The 23,360-nt window shown below is 35.1% G+C and overlaps 1 protein-coding gene across 7 annotated transcripts in view; it reads left to right on the forward strand.

Moving 5' to 3' along the window:
* Window positions 1-23,360, forward strand: part of ZC3H6 (zinc finger CCCH-type containing 6) — a 68,532-nt gene that overhangs the window by 31,807 nt on the left and 13,365 nt on the right. For 4 of the 7 annotated variants that reach the window (XM_078056303.1, XM_078056304.1, XM_078056302.1 and 1 more), the window contains 7 exons: window positions 509-631; window positions 12,616-12,746; window positions 15,074-15,207; window positions 19,736-19,852; window positions 20,481-20,592; window positions 21,306-21,415; window positions 21,822-22,075. In XM_078056303.1, coding sequence (XP_077912429.1) covers window positions 509-631; window positions 12,616-12,746; window positions 15,074-15,207; window positions 19,736-19,852; window positions 20,481-20,592; window positions 21,306-21,415; window positions 21,822-22,075 — 981 coding nt within the window. Of the gene's footprint in view, window positions 1-508; window positions 632-12,496; window positions 12,747-15,073; window positions 15,208-19,735; window positions 19,853-20,480; window positions 20,593-21,305; window positions 21,416-21,821; window positions 22,076-23,360 lie in introns of all 7 variants that reach the window. The other 3 variants (XM_036103829.2, XM_036103831.2, XM_036103832.2) reach the window with 2 other exon arrangements.

The raw sequence follows: 23,360 nt of genomic DNA on the forward strand, positions 1-23,360 counted from the left end.
ATTTCACTTTTTTTCAATTTTGTGAGTTGGATTTATTTCACATTTATAATTTGGTATGTTTGGGTATCTTTTAGCTTTAGGGTACTTATGCAAAAGAATAAGAATTCTAAAGCCATTTTAGGTAAAAATAATTAATTCATACTTCACTTATGTTCTGTGATCCTCTTTGAAGACATAATTTTAAGATTATGTCTTTTAAGATTAACTTAAATCTAAGATCACTTTCAAGCATAGAGGGGCACAAGTCCTTGGACCACAGGGATGATGATGAGAATACTGCCATTAAATCCTTAAGAAGAGGAGAAGATATACTTTTCCTCAGAAAATTTTAGAGAAATTGAGGTGGTGGTGGCCTTTGGAGCAAGGATTTTTTTGGTTAATACTTCAGAACCTACTAGGATAATATAGTCTACTGGTTGGCACTTCTGACTGAAACAAGCCTATATAATTACTAGTTAATTTTTTTTCCTTTTGCAAGTGTAACTATTTGTTTTTTCCTTTCTTTTAGCATAACTCTCCATCTAGTGATGATAGTTCAGACTACAGCCTTGATTCAGATGTCGAACATACAGAAAGTTCCCACAAAAAAAGAGCTAGTTTCTACAGGGATTATGACATTCCATTTTCTCAGGTATTGCCTTTTTAAAACAATTGTGATCAAATATACACAGCATAAAATTTGCCATTTTAACCATTTTTCAACATACAATTCAGTGGCATTAGGTATATTCATAGTGTTATGCAACCATCACCACTGTCCTTTTCCAGAATTTTTCATCATCCCAAACAGAACCTGTGTACCCATTAAATGATAACACCTCACTTCCCCCTCCCCACCAGCCCCTGGTAACCACTATTCTACTTTGTCTCTATGAATTTGCCTACTCTATAGGCATATAGGTGGAATAGTACTGTATTTGTCTTTTTCTGTCTGGCTTATTTCACTTAGCATAATTTTTTGAAGGTTCATCTAGCATGTATCAGAATTTCATTCCTTTTTAAGGCTGGATAATATTCCATTGTATGTATATACCATATTTTGTATGTTCCTCTGTTGTTGGACAGATGGATTGCTTCTACCATTTGGCTATTGTGATAATGCTGCTTATGAACATGGGTGGGTAATATTTCTTTGAGACCCTGCTTTCAGTTCCTTGGAACATATACCTAAGAGTGGATTTGCTGGATCATATAGTAATTCTGTGTTTAATTTTCTGAGGAACTGCGAAAATGGTTCCCATAATGGCTGCACCATTTCATTCCCACCACAATACATGAGGTTTTCCAGTTTCTCCACATCCTTGCCAAACTTGTTATTTTCTGGGGCTTTTTTGCTTTATTTTGCTTTGGGTTTTATTTTATTTTTTTTGATAATAGCCTTCCTAATATGTGTGAAATGACCTCTCACTGTGGTTTTGAGGTGTTGCCTTTTATTTTTTTTTAAGATTTTATTTATTTGAGAGAGTGAGAGAGCACAAGTGGGGCAGGGGGGAAGGGTAGAGGGAGAAGCAGACTCCCCACTGAGCAGGGAGCCAACTTGGGACTGATCCCAGGACCTGAGCTGAAGGCAGATGCTTAACTGACTGAGCCACCCAGGCACCCCTGAGGTATTGCCTTTTAAGGGGAAAAATGAAATTTTCAGTTTTATTCTTTGCCTTCTGATATTTTGAAAAAATGTTTTATATTTTTCAATATAGAAAAAGAGACATGCAGATGTATGTTATAAATTTTAAATCTTTGAAAATCATACATCATATATTAGATTGCTAGGGCTATCATAACAAAATACTACAGACTAGTGGTTTAAACAACAAAAGTTTATTTTCTAGTAGTCTGGAGGCTATAAGTGCAGATCAAGATGCCAGCAGGGTTGGTAGTCTCTGAGGACCATAAGGGAAAGATCTGTTTAGCCCTTCCTCCCTGGCTTGTAGCTGGCTACTGTCTTGCTGCTTTGTCCTCAAATGGTCATTCTGCTATGCATGTACACCCCTAGGGTCTCTCTGTGTGTCCAAATTTCCTCTTATAAGGACATCAGTCAGATTAGATCAAGGCCCACCCTAGCGACCTCATTTTAACTTAATTAACTCTTTAAAGGCCCTATCTCCAAATACAGTCACATTCTGAGGTTTTGGGGGTTAGGGCTTTCACATATGAATTTTGTGACATCTACCTCTTTAAGTGCAAAAAATTATTTGAAGTGTTTTAAATAGGAAAAAAATTAAAAGAACATGATATACTTTATATCTTTCTCAGGCATGTTGTACTGTATGAACAGTCTGCAGTGTAAATAGTCTTTTGTGCTAGAAAAATCTTGATGCTCTCAGGAACACTGGGGAGTATTCAGATCAATGTGCACCTATCTGAAAAACCGCAGACTTTCTGAGTTCTGGTTTCTGCCAATCTGTCAATATGCTTGTATACAGAGTTCTATTCTTTTTCCTAATTTGATGTTCCTAATCTCTTGTGAGCTTAGAAAACAAAATACTCTGTGTGTTAGAGTTCTTTCATTGCCTTCTGTTTCTCTATTGCCTTCTTTATAGCTGAAGTTGCTCAGTAAGTAACTATTGAATAAATGAAGTTTATTATAATATCTTCTATTAAAATTTGAAAAGAATTGGGGCGCCTTGGTGGCTCAGTCGTTAAGCGTCTGCCTTTCAGCTCAGGTCATGGTCCCAGGGTCCTAGGATCGAGCTCCGCGTCGGGCTCCCTGCTCCGTGGGAAGCCTGCTTCTCCCTCTCCTGCTCCCCCTGCTTGTGTTCCCTCTCTCGCTGTGTCTCTCTCTCTGTCAAATAAATAAATAAAATCTTAAAAAAAAAAAAAAATTTGAAAAGAATTATACTCTAGTTAATAATTTTGTCGAGTTAGGTGAACGTATCTGTATATTCAGTGTGTCTGCTGATTTTGGAGTAAATGGAGCTGCCATTTCTCAGAACACTAACAGTTATTCATTACTAATGACAAAATTTTTAAGTATATCAAACACTGATTTGATACCTAAATTTCATAATTTGCAGGTAGATTTATGTTCTAGAAATAATCAAAAGTTGTTTAGAGACTATTCCAAACAATGAAAAAATGCTCAGAATGATCGTTACTGTTTCAGATAGCAAAGCATTTGAAAATATCAAATAATGAGATTTATAAAAGCTCTTGATTCATAAGCTGTCACTAAAAGTTATTCCAGAAAAGGAGGTATACAATATTTTAAAACAGTGGCAGAAGTATTTTAATAAATATATAGCCTTCTATGGGGGCTACTCTGAAGGACAAAATAAATTTGTATGTATAAACAACATTACATTTGTTTTAACTGACTCATATTTTCTTAAACATTATAATTATTTATTGTCATTAAACTATTATATATCTCTAGAAATACAATGTAATTATTTTTGTTTCAAAAATTCAGTTAAAGAAATTAAGAAAAGAAAAAGGATGATATTTTATATTTACCCACATTTCACTTCCAGTGCTCTTGTTCCTTTGTGTAGATCTGAATTTCAATCTGGTATCATTTTTTTTAAATTTTATTTTATTATGTTAATCACCATACATTACATCATTAGTTTTTGATGTAGTGTTCCATGATTCATTGTTTGTGTATAACACCCAGTGCTCCTTTCAGTATGTGCCCTCTTTATTATTTTTTTTTAATTTTATTTTATTATGTTATGTTAGTCACCATACAGTACATCATTAGTTTTTGATGTGGTGATCCATGCTTCATTGTTTTCGTCTAACACCCAGTGTTCCATGCAGTACGTGCCCTCCTTAATACCCATCACCGGGCTAACCCATCCCCCCACCACCCTCCCCTCTAAAACCCTCAGTTTGTTTCTCAGAGTTCATAGTCTCTCATGGTTCATCTCTCCCTCCGAATTTCCCCCCTTCATTTTTCCCTTCCTTCTCCTAATGTCCCCCATGCTATTCCTTATTTTCCAGAAATAGGTGAAGCCATATGATAATTGACTTTCTCTGCTTGACTTATTTCACTTAGCATAATCTCCTCCACTCCCATCCATGTTGATGTAAAAGTTGGGTATTCATCCTTTCTGATGGCTGAGTGATACTCCATTGTATATACAAACCACATCTTCTTTATCCATTCATCTGTTGAAGGGCATCTCGTCTCTTTCCACAGTTCGGCTATTGCGGACATTGCTGCTATGAACATTGGGGTGCATATGACCCTTCTTTTCACTACATCTGTGTCTTTGGGGTAAATACCCAGGACTGCAATTGCTGGGTCATAGGGTAGCTCTATTTTTAATTTTTTGAGGCACCTCCACACTGTTTTCCAAAGTGGCTGTACCAACTTGCATTCCCACCAACAGTGTAAGAGGGTTCCCCTTTCTCACAACCTCTCTAACATTTGTTGTTTCTTGCCCTGTCAATTTTTGCCATTCTAACTGGTGTAAGGTGGTATTTCAATGTGGTTTTGATTTGAATTTCCCTGATGGCTAATGAAGATGAACATTTTTTCATGTGTCTGTTAGCCATTTGTATGTCTTCTTCAGAGAAGTGTCTGTTCATGTCTTCTGCCCATTTTTTGACTTGATTATTTGTTTTTTGGGTGTTGAGTTTGAGAAGTTCTTTATAGATCTTAGATACCGGCCCTTTGTAGTATCATTTGCAAAAATCTTCTCCCATTCCGTGGGTTGCCTCTTTGTTTTGTTGACTGTTTCCTTTGCTGTGCAGAAGCTTTTTATCTTGATGAAGTCCCAGAAGTTCATTTTTGCTTTTGTTCAATAGCTTTTGGAGATGTATCTTGAAAGAAGTTGCTGTGGCTGATGTCAAAGAGGTTATTGCCTATGTTCTCCTCCAGGATTTTGATGGATTCCTGTCTCACATTGAGGTCTTTCATCCATTTTGAGTTTATCTTTGTGTATGGTGTTAGAGAATGGTCGAGTTTCATTCTTCTGCATGTGGCTGTCCAATTTTCCCAGCACCATTTATTGAAGAGACTGTCTTTTTTCCATTGGACATTCTTTCCTGCTTTGTCCAAGATTATTTGGCCATAGAGCTGAGGGTCCATATCTGGGCTCTCTATTCTGCTCCATTGGTCTATATGTCTGTTTTTGTGCCAATACCATGCTGTCTTGATGGATCACTGCTTTGTAATATAGCTTGAAATCGGGCAACGTGTTGCCCCCAGCTTCTAAGTTCTAAGAATAGTGCAAAGAACTCCTGTATATCTTTCACCCAGATTCCCAGAATGTTAACATTTTACTGCATATGCTTTGTTTTCTCCTTTACCTTTCTTCTCTCCTCTTCTCTTTAGAGGATCTAATTTGTCATTAAACCCATCTATTAAGTTCTTAATTCCAGTGTGTTTTTCAGATCTAGAAATTTGGTTTTTTTTTCAAATCTTTAGAGTAATTTTATAGTTCCCAGTTCACTGCTAAAATTCTCGTGTCATTTTTTTTTTTAAGATTTTATTTATTTATTTGACAGAGAGAGACACAGCAAGAGAGGGAATATAAGCAGGGGGAGAGGGAGAGGGAGAAGCAGGCTTCCCGCCGAGCAGGGAGCCCAATGTGGGGCCCGATCCCAGGACCCTGGGATCATGACCTGAGCCGAAGGCAGACACTTAACAACTGAGCCACCCAGGTGCCCCTCTCATGTCATTTACTTGAAAATAACAAGCACAGATATTTTAAAATCTGTGTCACATGAATTTCAATATCTGGAGTCTGTTTCTATTACTGGTTGCTTTTAGCTGTTCCTCATGCCAGTCTTATCTCCTCATATGACTAGGTTTTTTGTTTGCTTTTGTATTGTGTGCTGAGCATTGTGTTTGCAAAATACAGTGCATTTTGTAGAAATAATTTGAGGCCTGAGATGATATTAATTTCCTTCAGAGAGGATTTTTACTTGCTCCTGACAAATTTTTAGTGACCCTTACAAACTTTATTCCAACTTCAGGGTTTGAAGATAGATTGGACTGTAGCCTCTGACCCACGTTTTGAGATTGACCCAAAACTGGTGGGTGGGGGTTACTAAGGCTTCTATTTTTTCTAGACTCTGGATTTCTCCTTTTGTTCCCATAGATTAAAGGGGCAGTCAGAAGTGCTCTTGAACCTTTCAGCTGATTTTTCATGCCGGGCTGATGCTTTCAGAGCAAAAACCGCTCCAGATGCTGCTCATTTCTCATGATTTTCATCCACTCCATGGATATTAATGGTCCAGTAATCCCTCACACGTTTGATAGCTCTCTCATGTTTACAGTGGATTAAAAAAATATTGTGTCTATCTTTTGTACATTTTTTAGGAGGAGAACTGATCTGAATTATTTAGTCTGCTAGGAGAAAAAGTTCAGTACCATTTCCTCCACATATGTTTTAGAGTTGACTCACTGAGATTAGAAAGTACCCTAAGTACATCCTAAAACTTCTGTTTTCCTAGATAACAAATGCCTGCTGTATAACTTCTATAATTTAGGCCAAAAATAGAATATAGTATTAACATCTAGCTATTAAATTTGAGGAGTTAGTATATCTTCCCTTTTCCTTATCCTTGTTCAAGGCCTCCCATTCCCTTATTTCATGTTTACAGTGATTGTCGTGGGACCAGTTTCCGTTTACAGAAAGCCAGTCTGCCCTGCAGACATTCTAGCCAAGAATATAGGCTCATAATTAGTCAGCAGAGTGATTGGAGAAACTGTATCCTACTTGTAGAACTTACAGGCTTTTTCATTTCTGTTATCTTCTTGCAGGAAGGCTTTAAAAAATACTTGCTAGATCTTTGCTGATGAATGCATTTTGTTCGTTCCAAATGATGAACATGTGAAACATATGGAGATACTCTCCTAGAGAACTGGGGCTGCTCCTGTAATGTCATCCATTTAGTGCTTCGTGGAGTACTAGCACTGCATGGGTGATGCTCAGACTCAAACATTAGAGTTTTTCACTGCAGAAGGAGCCCTGGGTTGGGGGGGGGTGTTTGCATCATTAGAGGGCTATTAGGAATATTTGCAGTTGGGAAAACTAGCTAGGGGTATAAATAGAAAGTTTAGGGATAATTCTATTTTAAAAAGTAGGAATATGGAGATTATTTTTGTAAAAGCTGTGAAAAATCAGAGAATTAAATTAATATTAAGAATTAAAAGTTTTTGGGGCACCTGGGTGGCTCAGTTGGTTAAGCGTCTGCCTTCAGCTCAGGTCATGATCCCGGGATACTGGGATCAAGCCCTGCATCAAGCTCTTTGCTTGGCCGGGAGCCTGCTTCTCCCTCTCCTTCTGCCTACTGCTCTGCCTACTTGTGCTCTCTCTCTCTCTCTCACTGTCAAATAAATAAATAAAATCTTAAAAAAAAAAATTAAAAGTTTTGGGGGCACATGGGTGGCTCAGTCAGTTAAGCATCCGACTCTTGATCTCAGCTTGGGTCTTGCTCCTCAGGGTTGTGAGTTTAAGCCCCCCATTGGGCTCTATGCTGGGCGTGGAGCCTGCTTAAAAAAAAAAAAAAAGAATTAAAAGTTTTTATAAAAAGCATCTAATCTGAGAGAAAAATTCATACTCTTTAAAGGTATCATTGAAGAATTAATGAATCACATTTTTTTTGGATGATTTGTTTTTTGATGTTGAATTGATAAGTTCTTTATATATTTTGGATACTGACCCTTTATCAAATACGTCATTTGCAAATATCTTCTCCCATTCAGTAGGTTGTCTTTTTAGTTTTGTTCGTTGTTTCCTTTGCTGAGCAGAAGCTTTTTATTTTGATGTAGTCCCAACAGTTTATTTTTGCTTTTGTTTCCCCTACCTCAAGAGACACATCTAGAAAGATGTTACAGCCAGTGTCGGAGAAATTACTACCTGTGCTCTCTTCTAGGATTTTTATGGTTTCAGGTCTCACAATTAGGTCCTTAATCCATTTGAGTTTGTTTTTATGTATGGTGGTCCATTTTCAGTCTTTTGCATGTATCTGTCCAATTTTCCCAACACCATTTGTTGAAGAGACTTTCTTTTCTCTCTTTTTTTTTAAAGATGATTTATTTATTTATTTGACAGAAAGCAGAACGAGCAGGAGAGAACATGAGTGGGGGGGGTAGAAGGGGAGGGAGAAGCAGACTCCCCACTGAGCAGGAAGTCCCGACGTGAGGCTCGATCCCAGGACTCTGGGATCATGACCTGAGTTGAAGGCAGACGCTTAACTAACGGAGCCACCCAGGTGCCCCCAGACTGTCTTTTTCCCATTGCATATTCTTGTCTCCTTTGTCAAAGATAAATTGACCATATAATTGTGGGGCTATTTCTGGGCTTTCTGTTATGTTCCATTGATCTATGTGTCTGTTTTTGTGCTAGTGCTATACTGTTTTGATTACTACAGCTTTGTAATATAACTGGAAGTCTGGAATTGTGATACCTCAGTTTTGTTTTGTTTTCTTTTTCAAAATTGTTTTGGCCTACTTGAAGTCTTTTGTGGTTCCATATAAATTTTAGGATTGTTTATTCTAGTTCTGTAAAAAATGCTCTTGGTATTTTGATAGGGATTGCATTAAATCTATAGATTGCTTTGGGTAGTATAAACATTTTAATGATATTTGTTCTTCCAATCCATGAGCATGGAATGTCTTTCCATTTGTTTGTGTCATCTTCAATTTATTTTTTTTTAAAGATTTTATTTATTTATTTATTTCAGAGAGGGAGAGAGCAAGAAAGGGCAAGCATGAGTGGGGGGCGGGGAAGCAGACTCCCCGCTGAACAGAGAGCCCAATGTGGGGCTTGATCCCACCTGAGCTGAAGACAGACGCTTAACCGACAGCCACCCAGGCACCCCTCATCTTCAATTTCAATTTCTTTCATCAATGTTTTATAGTTTTCAGAGTACAGATTTTTCACCTCTTTGGTTAAGTTTATTCCTAGGTATTTTATTATTTTTAGTGCAACTGTAAGTGAGATTGTTTTCTTAATTTCTCTTTCTGCTGCTTCATTATTAGTGTATAGAAATGCAACAGATTTCTGTACATTGATTTTGTAGGTTCTGTGACCTTAATGAATTCATTTATCAATTCTGGTAGTTTTTTGGTAGAGTCATTAGAGTTTTCTATATATAGTATCATGTCATCTGCAAATAGTGAAAATTTTACTTCTTCCTTACCAATTTGGGTGCATTTTATTCCTTTCTCTTGTTTGATTGCTGTGGCTAGGATTTCCAGTACTATGTTGAATAAAAGAGGTGAGAGTCAACATCCTTGTCTTGTTCCTGGCCTTAGGGGGAAAGCTCTCAGTTTTTCCCCATTGAGGATGATGTTAGCTATGGGTTTTTCATATAAGGCCTTTATTATGTTGAGGTATGTTCCTTCTAGACCTACTTTGTTGAGGATTTTTATCATGAATGGACGTACTTTGTTAAATGCTTTTTCTTCTTCTATTGAAATGATCATATGGTTTTTATCCTTTCTCTTATTGATATGATGTATCACAGTGATTGATTTGTGAATATTGAATCACCCTTGCAGCCCAAGAATAAACCCCACTTGAATGTCATGAATGATATTTTTAATGTATTGTTGGATTCGGTTTGCTAATATTTTGTTGAGGATTTTTGCATAAATATTCATCAGAGATATTGGCCTGTAGTTCTCTTTTCTGGTGGTGTTTTTATCTGATTTTGGAATCAGGATAACGCTGGCCTCATAGAATGAATTTGGAAGTTTTTCTTCCTCTTCTATTTTTTGGAAAAGTTTGAGAAGAATAGGTATTAACTCTTCTTTAAATGTTTGGTAGAATTCACCTGTGAAACCATCTGGATCCTGGGCTTTTGTTTATTGGGAGTTTTTGGATTAATGAATCAATTTCATTGCTAGTAATCAGTCTGTTCAAATTTTCTCTTTCTTCCTGATCAGTTTTGGTAGGTTATGTGTTTCTAGGAATTTATCCATTTCTTCTAGGTTGTCCAGTTAGTTGGCATATTTTTCATAATATTTATCCTCTTACAGTCTGTTGTGTTTCTGTGGTATTGGTTGTTATTTCTCCTCTTTTGTTTCTGATTTTGTTTGAGTCTTTTTTTTTTTTTAATGAGTTTGACTAGAGAATTAATCAATTTTGTTGTCTTTTCAAAGAACCAGTTCCTGGTTTCATTGATCTGTTCTGTTGCTTTTTTAGTTTCCTATATCATTTATTTCTCCTCTAATCTTTATTATTTCCTTCCTTCTGTTGATTTCTGGTTTTATTTGTTCTTTTTCTAACTCCTTTAGGTATAAGGTGAGGTTATTGAGTTTTTTGTTTTGTTTTGTTTTGTTTTGCTTCTTGAGGTAGACTTGTATTGCTATAAACTTCCCTCTTAGAACTGCTTTTGCTGCATCCCAAAGATTTTGGACCATTGTGTTTTCATTTTCAGTTGTCTCCATGTATTTTTTTTATTTCTTCTTTGATTTCTTGGATGACCCACTCATTGTTTAATAGCATCTTATTTAACCTCCATGTATTTGTGCTCTTTCCAGATTTTTTCTTGTGATTGATTTCTAGTTTCATAATGTATTATGGTCAGAAAAGATGCATGGTATAAACTTTGATCTTTTTGAATTTGTTGAGACTTGTTTTGTGAGCTAATATGTGATCTATTCTGGAGAGTGTTCCATGTGCACTTGAAAAGAATGTGTATTCTGTTTTAGCATGGAATGTTCTGAATATATCTATTAAATCCATCTGGTCTAGCATGTCATGGAATCACATTTTTTAATAAGAGGAAAAGTCGACATCATTCAACTAATTAATTAATCTTCACCTTAATCTAAGTAATTATTTATTTTATTTTATTTTCATAGTTTTTTATTAAAAATGTCAGAAACACTGCCTTTTGGCTACAATTATAAATCCCTTTCTGAATTTCTGAAGTGCTAGATGAGAACAGTTGATTTTAAAAACAACAAACAACAAAAAAAATTTCTAAAACACTGCTCAAGGGACACCTGGGTGGCTTAGTCAGTTGGGCGTCTGCCTTAAGCTCGGGTCATGATCCCAGGGTCCTGGGATTGAGCCCCACATCGGGCTCCCTGCTCAGTGGGGAGCCTACTTCTCCCTCTGCCTGTACTGCTCCCCCCTGCTTGGGCTCTCTCTCTCTCTGACAAATAAATAAATGAAATCTTTAAAAAAAAACAAAAACACTGCTCAAAGTAAGTCAGAAACCTAATACAATATCTTTAAAATTTAAAATTGATGAGCTAATTGATTTTCTTGGTATGTTTAGTTAAGTATTTTTTTCTCTATTTTATAATTACTGAAAAGATCTTAATATTTCCCTGCATTTTATTAAAAACTCATAGTCTCATGTTGGTAATCTGCCAGGGCAGACAGTATTTTTATATTATATTTAAAATGTGCTAAGCTGAAGATGAGTCATGGTCTGGGTTTTGCTAGATCTTCAAACTGTAATTAGGTGCATTTTTTCTTTCTTTCTTTTAAAAACATTTGACAGAAGATATGACTGAACTAATACAAATATTTTAGTGAATAGAGATGGAATTGAATACTATCATTAAATAAAATTGTAGGACTAGGGGTGCCTGGGTGGTTCAGTTGGTTAAGTGTCCGGGTCTTGATCTCAGGGTTGTGAGTTCAAGCCCCGCATTAGGTTCCATGCTACTTTAAAAAAAAATTGTAGGACTAAAGTATATTCTTAGTTTTCATATGTTTTAGTAAAATAAATTATTAATAAAATTAATAATGTATAGTATAATAAATATTTCCTAATGAGCAATTTTTTCACTAGATGTTTTTAACTTTTAGGGAAATCCTTGTTAGGCCTCAGGTATAAACATTTCCTTTTTCTAAAATTTCCACACATGTTTTTTTTATTTTTTAATTTTTTTTATTTTTTATTTTTTATTTTTTTTAAAGATTTTATTTATTTATTTGAGAGAGAGAATGAGATAGAGAGAGAGCATGAGAGGGGGGAGGGTCAGAGGGAGAAGCAGACTCCCTGCTGAGCAGGGAGCCTGATGCGGGACTCGATCCTGGGACTCCAGGATCATGACCTGAGCCGAAGGCAGTCGCTTAACCAACTGAGCCACCCAGGCGCCCTGTTTTTTTTAATTAAGTATAATTATAATGCTTAAATTTGTCATTTGGGACAATATTAGGAGAATATATATTTTCTTCCACTTCAAGCTATTTTACTGTATTTTCCATATTTTCAAAAAGACTATATTTTTTGGAGAAGGAATTCATGTATAATGGTGTGGGTTTTTGAGTATACTTTTATACTCATATATCGAGACATGGGACATGGAAAACAAAAAGTGAACAAAACACACTCACCAGCAAGATCTATGAACTTTAGAATGTTTAATAATACCAGAGTAGCATTTAGCTTTTTGAACTTTAAATACTTCAGCTTTAAATACTGTCATAGACAAGTACTAACCAAGAGTTAGAACTACAACTATCTTCCCCTTCTTTCTCCAAATTTCTGAGGGAAAAAAGATGTCCTGTATTACTATCAATTCATTTATTTAACTGAAAAATCCTGATAATGATTGTCCATTTTCACTTAGCATGGACACTTATCAGGAAGCTACATGACATCAAAGAAGAGTCAACATAACAAAAAATTTAAAAGTAAAGAATATGATGAGTACAGTACGTACAGTGATGACAACTTTGGTACCTACAGTCAGGAAACAGAGGAAGATTTTGCCAGTCAGCTGAAACAATACAGACAAGCTAAAGAAACCTCAACTACTGCTTTAGGATCATCATTTTCTAAAGAACCAGGGAAAAAACAAAGAATGAAAGCTCAGCAAGGTAAGTATGAAATTGCCAGTCTTTTTTGAATATGAGAGCCTTATTACAACAGGCAGCTATGGAGTAACAACTTAAATTTCTTAGTCCCTTCTCAAGATCAGCTTATTCCCATGGTTCCTGAATTTGTTTTTCTTTATTTTATAGATTTTGAGGACAAACATCTACGAATATTTTAGTCTGCATGATATCTTCATATTTGAATTAGAAAGATACGCTAATATTTTAAAAGTATATAAAAATGTAAAACAACTTTCCCATTATGTTTTTTCCCTTTCCTTGTACGATGATATCAGTATACTGAAAAAATGGCTTACCTTTTTCAGTTGTTTCTGTTACTCTGCGCACTGCTTTATATTTTAGACCTGTAAAGACAGAATTCTGGGGAGCTATTCTTTTATTAGACTTTAAAAGATGATGATCATCTTTGCTATGCAAAGGTACTTATACTTAGGATTATGGATATCCTTCAAGATTGGAAATAAGAACATAAACTAAGAAATTTCTCGAGTGATCATCACTTCATCTGCTGTATTGAGGCACATGATCCCTGGAGAGACCAGGGCAAGTTGCCGTAGAAACTATGGGTCACATAAAAGTCAAATCAACCTTACAAATTGTCCACTCCATATCTGCTTCAAGAAAACTGGAGCAAGATGAGGCTGAGGTGAAGGAGTGAGCCCCTAACCCAATGTTACTATACTTTCTATATTGTTGAAAAAAGGAATCAGTTATGAGTAAATGTGATTATTTTTATGACTTTATTTTTTCTTGATTTCCTAGCAAAATTCCTTTGAAAAATATGAATCCGGGCTTTGCTGACCTAAAAAGGAAAGGAATTTGTCTGTGCATATGCTATTGTAATTAGTTAAGTTTCTTCCTGAAGTCTAGACATGGTGGTGTCAGGAATCATTCCACTTCGGGAATAAGGGAACATAGAGAGGTTTTGCTCATCCATTCCCACCTGGGGTTTTCTCTTTCAAGCTCTTCCTGTTTGTTCTGTTAAAGAATTGAGTATTCTTTTATTTTTGACATTCATTTTCCCCCCTCAGTTATGAAAGTAATATATGGTCAAATGCAGAAAACTTTTCTATGTGTGGAAACAATAACAAAGATCAAAGATAAAACAAAAATAATTTGAATCCCTATACCCAGAAATAACTACTATTAATATTTTTGGTGTACATTCTTCCAGAATTTTTCTGGCCGTTATTTTTAACAAAAAACTATGCATACTGTTGAACTTGTTTTTTTCCCTTAACTATGAATTGTATTGTTCTTACATTAATGAGTAGCTTTTAATGCTAACATTCTATTCAATTAAATAGATATACCATAATTTGTCTAACAGATTCTTAGGTTTGTGTGATCGTAATCACTTGAGATTTAAGTTGCACCCATTTTTTTTTAAATTCTGTGATTAATCCTATATATTTATATATGTCTCAAAGAGCATCTTCACAAATATTTTTTCTTAAGAATAAATTCTGAAATGCAGAATTGAATCAAAAGATACAGCCACGCATTTGAAAATTTTTTATCCACATACCAAGTTGATTTCCAAAAAGTTGATAGACCAATTTATAACACCCCACCAGTATGTGAAAATGCCAATTTCTCCGAATCCATACCAACACTATTCTTTGAGATAAAAATTGGTATGTTATTTTTAAACTTTTAGTTTTTTATTTCTTTTAATGAAGTAAAACATTTTTTCTTATATTTATTTGCTGTTTTGTAGGTTTAAGAACACTTAATACATAAGAAAATGTATTAGTTTGATGTGACTTTGGTAAAATGAGAAATGACTCTATATAGTAACTTGCCATCCTAATACATAATTTTTGCAATTTTAGATACTTTTAAATGCCAAGTTTTTTAAAAGTAAAAGGTATAAATTTTACTTGGAAATATATGTGATACCTACTCAAAATTATCACTAGAAACTCAATTTGGTCAAATTAACCACAATGTCTTCCTTAAGGATGAATATAATATTTAATTCCCTTAAAAACAGAAAGCCTTGTTATTTCCTATTCAAAGGAAAATTGAAAAGAACAAAACTAGCTTTGACTTCTGTAGCCATGTGTATTCTGGTGCCTTGACCTCCTTATTGTTAACATCCTTTAAAAAAAAAAAAAGAATGAGAAGCACTACTGGAAAGTAAAATGTAAAGATTTAATTAATTTTTTTTCATTTAATCTAGAGAAGAAGAAAAAAAATGCACTGTATATTATAGACTATTTAAAATATGCTGTTCCCTATAAACTGATAGGTTGACAGGTGTGTTGTTTTTCTATAATATTTGAAGTACATTTTAACTCTTTTAGGTATTGAACAGAGGGTTAAAACTTTTAATGTTGGTCGTGGACGTGGTTTGCCGAAGAAAATCAAACGCAAAGACCGTGGGGGAAGAACCAATAAAGGGCCTAATATTTTTTCAGGAATGGATGACTATCAAGAGGTACTGAGAATTTATAACGAGGAGAGCTTTTCCATCTTTTAACCTATTTGGCTGCAAAGAAAGCATTGTGATTTTAATGCTACTTTCCTAGTAAATGAAAAATTTCCAGCTAAGATCAAATGAGTATAAATAGATTCTAAAAAAAAGAAATAAAAGAATTGTTGTTTTAATTAGTCAAGATACTAGTATAGAGATGCAAATTTAGGTGACCTTGAAATAAAATTAATGTGTTTGAAAGCACCTCAAAATAAAACTGGTATGTCGGAAAGCAAAAATGTGATTCTAGTAGTTCTCTGTTGTACTTTACTTTCCTAGGAGTCATCTTCCCCAGACGCAAAGGGCAATAAAATGCTAATAGCTCAATATGAAGCATGGCTAATAAGGGAGATACTGTAGCGGTAAATTAACTTATTAGAACTAAAAGCAGTGAAAGAGAAGAAAAGGCATTATAAATGGTTCGAAGGATGAATTTGTGTACCTTGTGTATAGTAAATAGTGAATAAATATATGTTGAATTGAATTCTGAACATGTACATTTCAGCCTTGTTGCAACTCTTGGGGTTAAAGTGGTCCAAATCCAGTATTCTGCCACTGTTCCAGTAAGATTGATTGAATTATACAGAGCAAGGGTAGGTTATTAAAAGCTACGACCTTGAGTGAGAGCAAAGGGATAGCAATATATTGTAATGTGAAAATGCTTGATTTTCTGATGTCTGGGTTTAAAGATAAGGGGCAAAGATTTCTTTCTTTCTTTTTTTTTTAAGATTTTATTTATTTGACAGAGAGACAGTGAGAGAGGGAACACAAGCCAGGGGGAGAGGGAGAGGGAGAAGCAGGCTCTCCACTGAGCAGGGAGCCCAATGCGGGGCTCCATCCCAGGACCCTGGGATCATGACCCGAGCTGAAGGCGGACGCTTAATGACTGAGCCACCCAGGTGCCCCAAGGGGCAAAGATTTCTTAATATGTACTCCTTACTGTACTATTTAGGGAGATGTTAATAGGTATGACCTAAAAAAAGAAGTTCAGGCCGAAATAAATTTGTGAAACCCAGCACATGCCAGTCTACTCTTGGGGATTCTCAGTTGACATTAATGTATTAAAGGCTTCTTGCAAGTTAGGTATAGAAAAGCCTGTTTTAGGGCGCCTGCGTGGCTCAGTTGGTTAAGCGACTGCCTTCGGCTCAGGTCATGATCCTGGAGTCCTGGGATCGAGTCCCGCATCGGGCTCCCTGCTCAGCGGGGGGTCTGCTTCTCCCTCTGACCCTCTTCCCTCTCGTGCTCTCTGTCTCTCATTCTCTCTCTCAAATAAATAAATAAAATCTTAAAAAAAAAAAAAAAGCCTGTTTTACTTTGTTCAATCCATTGTTTTCATATTTTACTTGACCCTGAACTTCCCCTCACTCTTGCCCAATCTATTAACATTCATTGAGCCACTCACTATTCCATGGAATAGCAGCTTTGGAAACAAGCTTAGAATTTCTGAGTGATTGTAACCTGCCTATCCATCTTCCTACATTCCTCTAGAGTGTGCTGCTTTCCCTAGACCAAATTAATATGAATGCTGTCTGAAAGTAAGCTTTCTCCTATATCCAATAGGTACACACTATGCTTGGAAAAAAAATTAGCTTCCAAGAAAGTGTGGCTTTGAACAAGTTACTACCTGAATCTGAGCTTTAATTTGCTTAATCTGTAAAATGAAAATATGGTATTAAATTAACTCTAAGGAGACCTTCAAGCACTAACATGTTTACAGATCTGGATTGCAACTAAAAGATTCTTTATCATGTTATAGAAAATCAGAATAAATTATTTCTTTTGCATTCATCAGATTTAGAATATTTTTCCTTTTGCTTACTAAGATTAAAATGTTATCAACTGTGTCAGTTTATTGGCTGTCAAGAGAGATTTCTTATGATTCCAGAAACAACCAGGAGAGGGCCAGATCCCAAGCAAGTAGCTCATATTCGGGAGTGGTCTGGGGGAAACCTATGCAGGGTAGAGTGAACATGCTAGAGTGGCCAACATAGATCCATTACCATCCTTTCCAGGGCGTGTGAGATCCTCCCAAAGCCAGATAAATTCACAGATACCTGCATGTCCACACGAACTGTCTTGAAAACTCTGTGTGGTCAAAGTAAATTTTTGATAGATTTGAAGGACTTATTTATTCTGTTGGCCATAAAACCTCCCTTAATTTTTTTGTATTTATAACAGCTGTTACATTTTCTGTAAATACATATTATTTTGCTGGCAAATCTTTTCATTCCCTCTTCCTTATGTATTTTAAAAAATATTTTATGCTCTTGTTCCTTATACCAATGTAATACATCTTCTAGAGTAAATACATTTTAAAATAACCAAATAGGTACTTTAGTTTTCCCTCTCTCCATCTTTCCTTTCTCTCCCTCTTTCTTTTTTTTTCTCCCTCTTTGTTGAATTGTGTTTTCTTAGAGGTAGTATGATACAGTGTAAAGGGTTCTAGCTATCCTGACCGCTGACTTGCCATACGACCCTTGGCAAGTCACTAATTTCTCTAATAGCCACTTTTCACATTTGTCTAGTGAGGCTGATGAACTAAATGACTTCTGTGGTTCTTCCAACTCTTATATTACAAGAGATCTTAGGGTAGAGGACATTCGTGTCGCTTCTATAGGCTTAGACTTAAAAGATCAGATCTTTTAGGCACGTTATTTTGTCCTAAAATTTTATTGTTAAAGCTGCTTTAGACTTTCTAGAATATCTTGATTATAATTAGGTTTCTCATGGTTATGGATACTGATATACTTTCTACTCATTTAAACTAAACTAAACAACTAAACTAAACTAAAAAACAAAAAAACCGACTATCCTCTATTAAAACAATGAGGCACATCATTAGAAAGTAACATAGAATGCGTTACTGATGAAATAGAGGTACAACTTGGTGCATTTTTCAGGGTGGTTTTGGGTTTTCTTTGGTGATTACTTAATATTTTACTTTTCAATTTCAGTTATATTCTCCAAGTTGGCCTCTTGGTTTTGTATAATGCATTCTCCTTGGCTTCCTATTTTATTATAGCCACCATTCTTTGTACAGAAGGCATATGTGAGCTGGTCATTTATATCTACTTGTTCTAAATGAGCCTGGAAACAGAAAATGTTTGTGAGTCAAATTTACATAAATTTAAGACATTTTAAATGATCCTATCAAGAATAGTATAAGCAATTTCATTGTGTTTTTCCTGGGGCAATTTGGGTATACTTATATTTTTTAAAAGAACCTATAGGATTATCTGTTTTCTTGGTATTTTTGTACTTTTTCCCCCAGAATTCTTACAGTAAAACATATATTTCAAATGCAAACACTGAGGATCAGATTTAAGTCTAGCCATGTTTTGCCTCAAGTGCTTGCTCTGAGGCAGTTTCCTATTTTCAGTAGGTTGTGTATTGTTCTCCCATCTCCTTAGCAAATTGAAGGAAAGGGACACAAATCAAATTAGAAGAGCAAATAGTTTATTGTGAGCTCCTGCTATATACAAAGCATGGTGCATACCAGGTGTTTGAAAAACAGTGCTATTTTATAGAGCTCATGAATCTAAGTCCTTAGCATGGCTAAGCATCCTACTCTTGTTACTCAATCTTCTTGTACTCATAGCAAAAGTTGAATAGAGGTCTAAGGAGAAAGTAAGGAAAACAGGTAGGGCTGTGAGATTTTCTACCATATACTTCTTTTTGTTATTTTTTAAAAGTTAAAGGAAATACATCCTCCCTCTTTTTTTTTTTCCTAAAGGAAGTACAGAATAACCACACATGCAAAATATCTCTAATTTTTTGGAGATCCATCTAGAGACATACACTTTAAACATGGGGTTATATTCTTTTAGTCTTTTTTCTTTGTCTTTATTATTATAAAATTCAGATCAGTTTTCCACTTAAGTACTGTGAACATTTTCTTATGTCCCTAAATTGTCTTTCCATCTCATCAATTTGTAATGATTTCATACTAATCTACACTGATCTGCATCATAATGTATTTGACTGGTCTCATTGTTTGGGATGTGTAGCGTATTTCTAGGTGTCTGTCTGCTTGTTTGTTGTTTTATCATGTAAAGTAATTCTGCAGTAATTTTTGTGAATAAATGTATGTGTGCCTCCCCGATAATTCCTTCAGAATACTCCTGAAAAGTGCAAATTTTGTGTCAAACAGTATGGATATTATCAATCTTTTATAACATAGCTATCAACAATCACAAGAATGCACATTTAACATCTTTGCCAAGAGTAGTATTGTTAATTTTCAAGCTTTTCATAATTTTATTTTTAAAAAGTAGTTGTACAGCCTCATTAAAATAGAGGGTTCTTTGCAACCACTAGTAGCAGTGAGCAGTGTATGAAAAGCGTATCTCTCCAAATAAGTGTATAGTGTCTGAATGGCCACTCTTGACCACTTTAAATAGTAGTTTGTACTGCTTTCCCAATCCATTTGACTATCCATTTTAGTACATAATATTTCGTATGTTGTATTCAAATGATTTTTTCTTTCTTACAGTATAGTAAACCAGGGAAAAAATGGAAGGTTATGACTCAGGAATTCATTAATCAGCACACAGTGGAACACAAAGGAAAACAAATCTGTAAATACTTTCTGGAAGGGAGATGTATTAAGGTAAATTTTGGGGGATATCATAAATCATTTTAACTTACAAAATAATCTTTAAAATGTGAAGTCTTTTTTGGGGGTGGTTAGTTTGTTTTTTTTCATTTCTCATATAGTTGTAATAATAAAGCTGGTTCTTCAAAACATATCTTCAAAGTGTATCTATGGAAATACTGTACATCAGAGCTCATTTAATTATATTCTGGGACAGTAATATAATTTGTTGAACTCAGATTTTATTTAACAAACACATAATGCTATGTGGCAAGTACTGTTCAAAGATTATTAATATTAAATTTTTTAATCTTTACAGCAACCCTATGAAGTAGTTACTGTTATTATCCCCATTTTAAACATGGCCAAACCAAGAGGTTAAATAAGTGCCCACAGTAGCTCAACTAGGAATGATGAGTGCTGGTGGAACCCAGGCAGTAGCCTCTGAGGCCATGCTCCCCGTGCTGCCTCTGCACACAGCCACATCCACTGTCTTGGGCGAGACTTCCAGGGGATTGTTTGAATTATTATTAGATCATTATTTAAACACTGAAGATATGGCCACAATTCCACCATGAACACCAAAGAAAAAACTCAGTTGTTTCTTTTTTTCTCTTTCTTTCTTTTTTCTCTTTTGTGACAGGGAGATCAGTGTAAATTTGATCATGATGCAGAGTTGGAGAAGAGAAAGGAGATCTGCAAATTTTATTTACAAGGATATTGTACCAAAGGAGAGAACTGCATTTATATGCATAATATCCTTTATTAAAAGGTGTAAATCAAAATATTGAGGTTGTAAAATATTACTGAGGTTTTTCAAAATCCCTAGAAAACCTACTTTGGTTTTAAATTTAAAATAGCTTGTGCTATGTTTATATGATTTTTTTCTCTTGATCTTGTCAAAGTGCTGGTTACAGTAATAAATTTCCTAAAACCCTACAGGAATTCCCTGAACCGTAAACCACCTGAAGATGGCATATTTTTCAATAAACTTCTGGATTTAATATTTTCTTTAGAAGTTCAAAATTTGTTTTCAAAATCATGAGGTAGCTTGGCTTATAGTTTTCATGTTGGGATATTTGACTTTAACATGACATATTGAGCCCTTTTTTCTTTATTGATATAAGCTCTTGCTACAAAATTTGTTTGCTCTGTCTACAATTTTTATTGTGGAAAGTAATGGAATTTACATAATTGACATACTATAGTATTTGCTATAACAATTATATTTTTTATTTAAAAAATTTTCTAACTAAATATAGTAAGGAAAATTAAAATCTTTGAATGTTTTGCTATGTAATTGAAATATTTCATCTTAAAAATTAAATTGTCTAAACTGACATGATTGTAAAAAATTCAGTACAATATATAGTAATACAGCCTTATTGACTCAGCACAGTTATGTTTTTGGATTTAAAAATATTAGAGTTTGATTTTACTTAGTCTCTTCCTTAATATTTTTATTTACATGAATTTCCGTGTAAGTTCTATCATAGTGGAGCAAAATGTTACCAAGGAGACAATTGTAAATTTTCACATGATGATCTGACTAAAGAAACAAAGAAACTTTTGGACAAAGTAAGTAATATTTTTGCACTTCAATTATTTGTTAGGTCTCACCACAGATTCATTTGACTTGAATCATATTTTATAAATCGTATTTCATAAAAGTCTGAGAAATCAAGGATTTGTTATTTTATGTTTTAATCTATGAATGTAGTGTGTTAGAAAAGCAGAAATATTGGACTAGGAATTAAGAATCATTCTTTTACTCTTGTTCTGCCATTAAAAAGCTAATGTACTTTGAGAAATATCTTTTACCACTTTGAACCTCATTATCAAAAATGAGTTAGCACTCTCTGACCATTTTAACTTCAAAATGATATTTTTCTAATAACAAACTGGTTTATTGAAGTCTTCACAGTTTTTAAATGTAAGGAAGAAAGCTTGTTTTGGAATAGTAATCTTTGCTGATCATTTTTAGGTGTTGAACACTGAAGAAGAAGCCACAAATGAAGATGAACGAGAATTAGAAGAACTTAGAAAACGGGGCATAACTCCTCTTCCCAAACCACCTCCAGGAGTTGGGCTTCTGCCAACCCCACCAGAGCATTTTCCCTTTTCTGATCCTGAAGACGATTTTCAGACCGATCTCTCTGATGATTTCAAGAAAATCCCATCTCTTTTTGAAATAGTTGTAAAACCTACTGTGGATTTAGCACATAAGATTGGGAAGAAGTAAGTTAAAATTTTCAAAAATGGCATCATTTTTCCCCTAAAAGTTCTTATTAAGAAACTAACTTGTATTCCATGTTAATCATATAGTTAAACTTAGGTAGAGATAGCAGATACCTGGCATTTACCCCGATTGCTCTTCCTGTTTCCTCTTTGTCTCTGCCCTCTGCTGCATGCCATCAGTGCTTCTCTCTATGGAATCCTTAACAGCTTCAGAAACCTCTCCACATAGTAACCCTGAAGGACACTGCCAGGTGGATGACGTTGGCCAATTCATTACGAGGCTACATTCGACATTGATAACATTTTCAAATAGTGGCATTAGCACGTTTCCAAAATATTTGATTCTTTTAGAGAAGTATTTCCTTGGGCTGTTAGAGGAAAACCTTTGGGTAAGCTGCATCCAGATTTGCATTTTCTAACAACACCATTCCAGTCCTGCTGCCCTTTCCCAGGGATGTGCACCTGGGCCTTAAGTCCCATTGTTGATTATTTTAACCCTGAACACTCAGGAAAGCAATGGGATCTCGGCAAATGAGGAACAAGAAATCTACAGGAAATGTCACAGTTAATGTGAACCATTAAAATTATTTCTGTCAAGGTCAAGAAGACAGGTATGTTCACTGTTTGGCTAATATTGTAGATCAGATCCTACCCAATGCAAAAAGAGAAAGACATAATAGATAAAAGGTTAGAAATGGAGAGGCAGCTCATTATTTGGGCGGTTTCCCTTGGTAAACCTGAAGGAATCAACTGACAAAACTATTAGAAATAGTAATTAAATTAGTAAGATGTCCAGAAAGAAGAACAACAATCAAAATCTAAAGGTCTTTTTATATGCCAGCAGTAATTGATGAGAAATTGAAAAGTTGTGTGTTTATATAGTACAATTCTATTTTGTTATATTTAAAAAAAGGTCTGTAGGGGCACCTGGGTGGCTCAGTCAGTTAAGCGGCTGCCTTCGGCTCAGGTCATGATCCCAGGGTCCTGGGATCGAGCCCCGCATTGGGCTCCCTGCTCCGCGGGAAGCCTGCTTCTCTCTCTGCCACTCCCCCTGCTTGTGTTCCCTCCCTCGCTGTGTCTCTCTGTCAAATAAATAAAATCTTTAAAAAAAAAAAAAAAAAGGTCTGTGTATGCCTAGAATAATTCTAGGAGAGAACTAATCAAAAAATGTATCTTTGGGTGGCAGGATTAGAGGTGATTCTTATTTATCTTTGTACTTTTCTATATTTTTCAAAATATCTGTAAGCTTTAGAACAGCTGATGGTGTCAATTAAGACTGTGGGCT

Source organism: Halichoerus grypus, chromosome 10 (assembly GCF_964656455.1).
Source record: "Halichoerus grypus chromosome 10, mHalGry1.hap1.1, whole genome shotgun sequence".
Lineage (NCBI taxonomy): Eukaryota > Metazoa > Chordata > Mammalia > Carnivora > Phocidae > Halichoerus > Halichoerus grypus.